At 37.0% G+C, this 9,343-nt stretch overlaps 1 protein-coding gene across 1 annotated transcript in view; it reads right to left on the bottom strand.

The window, feature by feature from the left end:
* Window positions 1-9,343, bottom strand: part of DIAPH2 (diaphanous related formin 2) — an 880,788-nt gene that overhangs the window by 687,138 nt on the left and 184,307 nt on the right. The window contains exon 8 of the mRNA XM_058441333.1: window positions 5,503-5,599. Within this exon, the coding sequence (XP_058297316.1) occupies window positions 5,503-5,599 (97 nt within the window). The remainder of the gene's footprint in view (window positions 1-5,502; window positions 5,600-9,343) is intronic.

Raw genomic sequence — 9,343 nt, 5'->3', positions numbered from 1 at the left:
GTTTGGTTTTTTGTCCTTGCAATAGTTTACTGAGAATGATGTTTTCCAGTTTCATCCATGTCCCTACAAAGGACACGAACTCATCATTTTTTATGGCTGCATAGTATTCCATGGTGTATATGTGCCACATTTCCTTAATCCAGTCTATGATTGTTGGACATGTGGGTTGGTTCCAGGTCTTTCCTATTGTGAATAGTGCCGCAATAAACATATGTGTGCATGTGTCTTTATAGCAGCATGGTTTTCACAATGTTGAACCATTTACAATCCCACCAACAGTGTAAAAGTTTCTTTTTCCACATCCTCTCAGACCTTTTTTCTGATTTTGATGTGAGATGGTATCTCATTGTGGTTTTCATTTGCATTTCTCTGATGGCTAGTGATGATGAGCATTTTTTCATGTGTCTTTTGGCTGCATAAATGTCTTCTTTTGAAAAGTGTCTGTTCATATCCTTTGCCCACTTTTTGATGGGGTTGTTTGTTTTTTTCTTGTAAGTTTGTTTGAGTTCATTGTAGATTCTGGATATTAGCCCTTTGTCAGATGAGCAGATTGCAAAAATTTTCTCCCATTCTGTAGGTTGCCTGTTCACTCTGATGGTAGTTTCTTTTGCTGTGCAGAAGCTTAGTTTAATTAGATCTCATTTGTCAATTTTGGCTTTTGTTGCCATTGCTTTTGGTGTTTTAGACATGAAGTCCTTGCCCATGCCTATGTCCTGAATGGTATTGCCTAGGTTTTCTTCTAGGGTTTTTATGGTTTTAGGTCTAACCTTTAAGTCTTTTTTTAATTTATTTTTTTAACTGCACAAAAAAATGTAGGGCAAAAGATACTACATATTATCAGTTGAAGTCTATAAGAAAAAAGCCTACACAGAAAATTACTGTCATGAGATTAACTTCATATTGTGTCATTTCCCATTGCAGGAAACATTGTTTCTAACTAAGGCATTTTCAGAGGATGAAAATAGTAGGCAGAACAAGAGAATATACCCCAAATTATAGGGCAGGGGTGATAAAAGCTTTTCTACAGCAATGTATAAGCATCATAATTCTTCAGATTATATGTGCCATTTTTCCCAAAAAAATTTGAATAAGTTTACTAAAATATGATTAGCTAAAATGTTTAATGAAAGAAATGTATAAGGTTTTATATGATGAAATCATTTATTGTTCCCTTATTGAAGCTTCTGTATATTAAATATCAATTAAGCATTTCACTCCCAAATTAGAGACTCTTAGACCGTCACAGAACAAATATTTAGATCATTTTTTGAGCACTTGTATTACAGATTGAGTATCCCTTATTCAAAATGCTTGGGGCCAGAAGTGTTTCAGATTTCTGATTTTCTCCAATTTTGTAATCTTTGCAAATACATAATGAGATATTTTGGGGACAAGTTGAAACATGATATTTAATGTTGCATATGCACCTCAAATAGCCTGAAGATAATTTTATACAATGATTTTAATAATTTTGTGCATGAAACAAAGTTTTGGCTACATTTTAGCTGTGACTCAACACATGAGGTCAGGTGTGGAATATTCCATTTGTGGCATCATGTTGGTTCTCAAAAAGTTTTGGATTTTGGAGCATTTTGGATTTTGGATTAGAGATGCTCAGCCTGTATTAGAAATGTCAAGTACACAAACTCTAAACATAGTTTTTAATTCTGTGTCCATATTGTTACTTATGTTATGAAAGACATATTTAACCAAGAGAGTGTAGAGGAAATACTTCATAATAATTTCAAATAATTACTCAGTTAAATATTCAAAAAATTTTAGATTTTAACATTAGATGAAACAAAAAGGTGATATTTTAAAGTAGAATATTAATCCCAAAACACTAACCTTCGTTTCATATAAAAGGACAGCCTCATTTGATCTAGATACTCTCAGAGATATGGAAAATTGAAGGCTAAACCATCACTAACTGATTTCCTAGCGAAAGCAAATTAAAATATTTAATGATAGTCAATATTAGTCAATCTGGATAATAAGCAATCAATTTGACATATTTCTTTTTCATATCAATAATGTGTAGTTTATTCTATACTTAAAATCCACATATACTTCTCTTTTAAAACTAGTGTTAAGCAATTTTGGTGAACAATGGGCATATGGGTGAATAATAGCAAGTAAATCTTTAAAACTGTGAAGTGTGTCCACTAGTATTTTCTATGAGCCCCCATCATTATCCATGGTACCTGAGGCAAAACAAATACACATTATGCTTCTCTTTTGACAGAGGCCTTTCAGATATGTCAGATAATGAAATGAAAAAAGATATGAAGTCAGGGGTTCTTATCCTGGGGTCTAAATTTACGGGGTATGTGAATTTGTTAAGGAAAACATATTTTCAGTAAGCTCTTACTTAAATTTAGTACTTCTTCCAACTATGAATATAGGAAACAGATTACAGTGGTATTAGCAGCCCCTGCAACTTGGTCACCAAGTCACATATGTTTTCCTGTTGTACCACACATAGTGCATTTGTGAAAATACCTTAACTATCATTTATGCTTATCACTTCTTCAAAATTACTTGAGTTATACAACCTGCCATTTTATCTTGTTATTTAACAAATATTGTAAAGAAGTACAATTACTGTGTCTCAATTTTTTAATCAAACTATTTTTAGATATTGGAAATACGCATGCAGTTCTAAGAAATAATGCACAGAGATCCCTTTTCCCCCAATGGTAACATCCTGGTAATCTATATTACGATATCACAACTGGGATATTGATATTGATAAAACCCATCTATCTTATTCAAATTTCCCTAGTTTTATTTGTACTTATTTCTGTGTATTATATATGTGTGTGTGTGTGTGTATATACGTGTGTATATATATTTATATATATGTGTGTGTGTGTATATATATATATATGTATATATATATATGCATTTCTATGCAGTTTTATCATGTGTAGATTCAGGTATACAAACACCACAATCAAGATATGGAACAGTTCCATCACCACAAGCATCCCCCAAGTTGGCCTTTCAATAACCACACCCATCTCCCTCCCACAACCTTCCACCCAAGCAACCACTAACCTATTCTCCATTTCTATCATTTTTTTTCAAAAGTATCATTTATAAATGGAATCACATCAAGTTCAAAAGCTTCTGCAAAGCAAACAATCAACAAAGAGACAACAGAATAGGAAAACCTATATGCAAACTATACATATATCTGACAAGAGATTAATAACCAAAATATTTAAGGAGCTCAAGCAACTCAACAGGAAAGAAACTAATAATCTGATTTTTTTAAATGGACAAAAGATCTCAATAGATGAGTCTCAAAAGAAAACATACAAAGGACAAACAGGTATATGAAAAGGTGCTCAACATCATTCATTGTTGGAGAAAATCAAATCAAAACTACAATGAGCTATCATCTCACCCCAGTTAAAATGGCTTGCATCCATCCAAAAGAAAGGCAATGACAAATGCTGGTGAGGATGTGGAGAAAAGGGAACCCTCATGACTGTTGGTGGGAATGTAAACTAGTATAGCCACTATGGAAAACAGTATGGAGGTTCCTCAAAAAACTAACAATTGAGCTACCATTTGGTCCAGCATTCCCACTGCTGGGTATATGCCAAAAAGAAAGAACCAGTATATCAAAGAGATATCTGCACTCCCATATTTATTGCAGCACTATTCACAATAGCCAAGATTTGGAAGCAACCTAAGTGTCCATCTACAGACAAATGGATAAAGAAAATGTGGCACAGGGGCCAGGAGTGGTGGCTCATGCCTGTAATCCTAGCACTTTGGAAGGCCAAGGCAGGCGGATTGCCTGAGGTCGGGAGTTTGAGACCAGTCTGGCCAACGTGGTTAAACCCCGCCTCTACTAAAAATACAAAAAAATTAGCCAGGCGTGGTGGCGTGCACCTGTAATCCCAGATACTCAGGAGGCTGAGGCAGGGGAATTGCTTGAATCAGGGAGATGGAGGTTGCAGTGAGCCGAGATCACGCCACTGCACTCCAGGCTGAGTGACAGAGCAAGACTCTGTCTCAAAAAAAAAAAAAAGAAAAGAAAATGTGGCACATATACACAATGGCATACTATTCCGCCATAAAAAAGAATGAGATCCTGTCATTTGCAACAACGTGGATGGAACTGAAGGACATTAGGTTAAGTGAAATAAGCCAGGCAAAGAAAAACATCTCATGTTCTCATTTGTGGGAGCAAAAATTTAAAACAATTGAACTCATGAGATAAGAGAGTAGAATGATACTTGTCAGAGGCTGGGAAGTGGGCGGGGAGGGGAAATGGGGATAGTTAATGGGTACAAAAGTATAGTTTAACAGAATGGGTAAGATCTAGCATTTGATAGCACAACAGGGTGACTACAGTCAACAATAATTTATTGTACAATTAAAGATTGTACCATTTACCCTGATGTGATTATTATGCATTGTATGCCTGTATCAAAACATCTTATGTACCCCTTAAGAATATACACCTACTATGTACCCATAAAAAAAGGAATGTCATTCATATGAAATCATACTATATGTAACCTTTTGGCACATGGGCTTCTTCCATTCACCATAATGCCCTGGGAAGGCACACAAGTTATTGTGTATATCAATAGTTTATACCTATTTTTTTCCATACAGTATCCCATAGCATGGATAATAAAGTTTATTTAACCACTCACCCATTAAAGAACATTTAGGCTGTTTCCAGTTTTTATCTACTATGAATAAAACTATGAAAATCCATGCACAGGTTTTTGTGTGAACATATCTGTTTATGTCTCTGGAATGTGTCATAATTTTTAAAAACCATTTTATAAGTACATTTTAATATGATTGGTTTCCTTTATAATCCTATGTCTTTTGTGTTTTACATCTAAAAATATGATTCTAAAAACGTTCCCATAAATTCACCAGCTTTCAGAGGGGCCCATGGCACAAAACAAGTAAGCACCCTTCTAGTAGCCTGTTACCTCTCTTGGAATTACACTGCATTTACTCCACCCACTGTCCTAGGACAGAAGAAAAAGTACACTACCTTTTTTTTTTTTTTTTTTTTTGAGACAGAGTCTCGCTCTGTCGCCCAGGCTGGAGTGCAGTGGCGTGATCTCGGCTCACTGCAATCTCCACCTACCAGGTTCAAGCCATTCTCCTGCCTCAGCCTCCCGAATAACTGGGACTACAGGCACCCGCCACCATGCCCGACTAATTTTTTTTGTATTTTTAGTAGAGACGGGGTTTCACTGTGTTAACCAGGATGGTCTTGATCTCCTGACCTCATGATCCTCCCCGCCTCGGCCTCCCAAAGTGCTGGAATTACAGGCGTGAGCCACCGTGCCCGGCCCACTACCATTTTAAATAAAGAAAGTTCATGTATGTAAATAGTGACTTTAAAAAATGGGCAGGATTTGATCAATGATAATGTCCAATAGGATAACCAATATATTTCGCAGAGGCAATCTCTTCATTGTACTGTTTAAAGATAGGAACAACAGTAAGACTTACCAACATTTGTTGTGTTGGGGCAAAGATTATGAAGGTATTTAAATAAAATAGTTTCCCTCTCTGCTTTACCATTTTGTAAATCCAATTCCAAGAGTAACTTTAGACAGTGTAACAAAGCAAGTTTAATAATACTTTTGCAGATTATAAATGTTTCCTACAGCCTAGATATAAACTGCATTTTAAGTAGGTAATGAAGCTATAAGTTATCAACGAAATAAATATTCCTTCCACAAAACAAAAAATTACCCTATTATTTTCAAAACGCTAGCCTTCTAAACATTTTAGTAAGTGCTATCAGACAAAATGAACACACTGAATTTTATCAGTTCCTTGTCTACCTGCTGATGGGAGGTAGTGCATCAATGGTAAAATGGCCAAAGGATAGGAAAACAAGGAAAAATAAAAAGAAATGTAACTAATTGACATGTTAATAAATGGATGTCTGCCTCCAGCACTGAATGGGACTGCCTGTAATCCCAGCACTTTGGGAGGCCGAGGCGACCAGATCACAAGGTCAGGAGATCGAGACCATCCCGGCCAACGTGGTGAAACCCCATCTCTACTAAAAATAAACAAACAAACAAAATACAAAAAATTAGCCAGGCATGGTGACGGGCATCTGTAGTCACAGCTACTTGGGAGGCTGAGGCAGGAGAATGGCATGAACCCCGGAGGTGGAGCTTGCAGTGAGCCAAGATCGCGCCACTACACTCCAGCCTGGGCGACAGAGTGAGACTCTGTCTCAAGGGAAAAAAAAAAGGATACCTTATACTGCTACAGCAAAAACAGCTTTCACAACTTTTCCTGCATACTATTTCATCTGAATCCAACAGGGAAAATATTACTAAAACCATTTTTTCTTCAGCTGTGAAAACTGAGTCACGGAGAAGTCATGTCTTGTCTGAGACTTTATCTGTCAGAAGTAAGGCTAGAACCCAGGCTATAGAGTCGCTCTCTGAGGACAGTACAAAACCATCTTAAAAAGGGGCATAATTTGTTCCCAAAGGAAGATTATAACAAAAAGGGAAAAGCAGGCAAAAGTTTCCGAAATATTCCTTAACTTAATAGCTGTATGAATTTAGTCAAGTGATTACTTGACTTCCTGGGCCTGAGGTTCCTTATCGGCAAAATGGGAACAATTAAGCATCTACCTTTCTCAGGCTTGTCGTAAGGGTGAAATAAGGATCCTGGTCAAACATAAGATCTGGTACATAATAAGCACTTAAGTAATGTTTGGTGCCATTATACATTATTTTATCATTAATTTAGTGAGTACTTTCATTAACAATTGCCTAGTTAACTGCTCATGTTATGAAGTTATTAGTTTCTGTTCACCTAAATTATTCAAGCAAAGACCTGCCACTAGGTCTGAGATGCTGGAAAAGGATTCTTACCTTAGGTAGGAGAAGACTAGTATTATTATTATTATTATTTTTCAGATGGAGTGCAGTGGAAGAATCTTGGCTCACTGCAACCTCCACCTCCTGGGTTCAAGCGATTCTCCTGCCTCAGCCTCCTGAGCAGCTGGAACTACAGGTGTGTGCCACCACGCCCAGCTAATTTTTGTATTTTTAGTAGAGTCGGGGTTTCACCATATTGGCCAGGCTAGTCTCGAACTCCTGACCTTGTGATCCACTCACCTCGGCCTCCCAAAGTGCTGGGATTACAGGCATGAGCCACCGCACCCGACCTGAGAAGACTATTATTTTCAAACTATTCTGGGGGTCAATGGAGTTCCTTGAGGTGTTTTCAGGGTTGCCTTGGAGGGTGAGGAGGGAATGTGCAAAAAAGAAAGGCACCTGGGGAGACTTCCCAAGTCTCTGCTCCCCCCAAAATGAGGGCATTTACACATTTATTTTCTAATTTATTCATATCCCACATATTATTTTTTATGAATAAGATGCTCTGATGTTAAATAAAATAAGGTTTTAAACCCACTGAGGTAGATGATCCCAAAGGTCCTGCCCTGTTGAATCTATGATTTGGAATATGCCACTATATGCATACTAAAGCAAAAGCTTTTCTTCTTTAAAGTATAAAATTTTAATTGGACACTATATTCTCTGCACACACATTGATTATACAGATTCTCAGTTTCTTCACAAAATAGACTACAGAGACACAAGGCATCTATCTCTTACTGTGCATATGGTATCATTTTTGTATTAGAATATTACCAGTCAACATGAATTGAGTTCCCATGAGGTTCCAGGCACTGAGAGTACAGAGATAAGCAATGATATATCTTCACCATCCCAGCAGAGCTTATTCAGGTATGGTAAGCAACAACATGCAGACCACTGTCAATGTGATATGTGCCTTCAAAATAGATAGGGAGTGAGTGATAAGGGAGTTTGAAGGTTAAAGGACTTGACTCTATGTGGGGGAAGAAGGTCTGCCCAGCTGTAAAAACTGTTCACCAAAGGTAGATAAGGCTATTTCAGTCAGAAATTACAACAAATATTGAGTCATAATACAAAATGCTATGTTTGGGGATTTGTTAGATCAATATACCTGGAGCTCACAGCAATGTTACTCAAACTGGGATCCTTGAACATAGTCTTAATCATCCCTGAGTCTGGTAAGATAATGTTAAAATTCTGCAGTTTCATTTCTTAATATGATAAAGCTAAGCATAAGCGGGATCATCTAGGTAACTACCTTATAACCAAGTCCTGCCAATTAATCTCAGCATCCATATATTCACACTGTTACCAGGAAGTACAACTTTCATTACCTCTGGCTAATGAGATGGCCTTAGTGTGAAAACACATATGTACCAAAATAAAGACCAAATGACATCGCAGCATGCTATACCAATCAAAATTTAACCATAGATCAGAGAACACTAGTGGCACAGTTGGGTTATCCTATGGCACGGTAGGTACAGAGAACCCAAAAGTGCCCGCACTGTAGTATATTCACATTGTAATTGGCAATTTAGAGTCAACAAATGATTTATTACTTAAAACAATGTTAATTTAAATTTTATGGGTTTTGTATCTCACATGTATATTTGATAAGTTGTATAAGAGATGCTGCTATAGTGTGTACCCAATGTTGCCACGTAAACAGTATAATTAAAATATTTAAAGTTAACACTGACATATTTGAAATCAAATAGTATCTTAGTGGGATGCTCTTCTGGTTAATATTTAAAAGAGGAATGACTTGTTTATATTAGTATATATAAATTCAAAAAATATATGAAAGTTGATTTTGGGGGATTTCATTTCAATAAACTAATTTTACCTAACAAACTCAAACATGTGTGTTTATGTTCTATAGCAGTGGTGCATGTATATGTTATTCAAGCCTTTTGTGATAAATAATTCATCTTTGCTGCATGAACCAATTTTAGTTCTAAAATGGTATACAGTGAATATCACGAAATACTGCTTACCCCAAAGTCCTAGCCTAACTTGAAAGAACAACCTGGCCAGGTGCTCATGCCTGTAATCTCAACCCTTTGGGAGGCCGAGGCGGGCAGATCACTTGAGGTCAGGAGCTCGAGACCAGCCTGGCCAACATGGTAAAACCCTGTCTCTACTAAAAATACAAAAAATAAGTTGGGCGTGGTGGCGCACGCCTGTAAACCCAGCTACTTGGGAGGCTGAGGCAGGAGAATCGCTTGAACCTGGGAGGCAGAAGTTGCAGTGAGCCGAGATCATGCCACTACACTCCAGCCTGGGCAACAGAGCAAGACTCCATCTAAGAAAAACAAAACAAAAACCCAACCTGATAAGAATACTGAGCTAGTACTTGAGCATATAGACTTTGTAGGGTTTTTATAAAAGTACAAACAATGTTCTGGCCCATAAGTGCTATATATCATGTCATA

The sequence above is a fragment of the Hylobates moloch genome, unplaced genomic scaffold (genome assembly GCF_009828535.3).
Source record: "Hylobates moloch isolate HMO894 unplaced genomic scaffold, HMol_V3 SCAFFOLD_7, whole genome shotgun sequence".
Classification (NCBI taxonomy): domain Eukaryota; kingdom Metazoa; phylum Chordata; class Mammalia; order Primates; family Hylobatidae; genus Hylobates; species Hylobates moloch.
The sequence above is the reverse complement of the archived record's forward strand: the minus strand, read 5'-3'. Positions and strand labels throughout refer to the sequence as shown.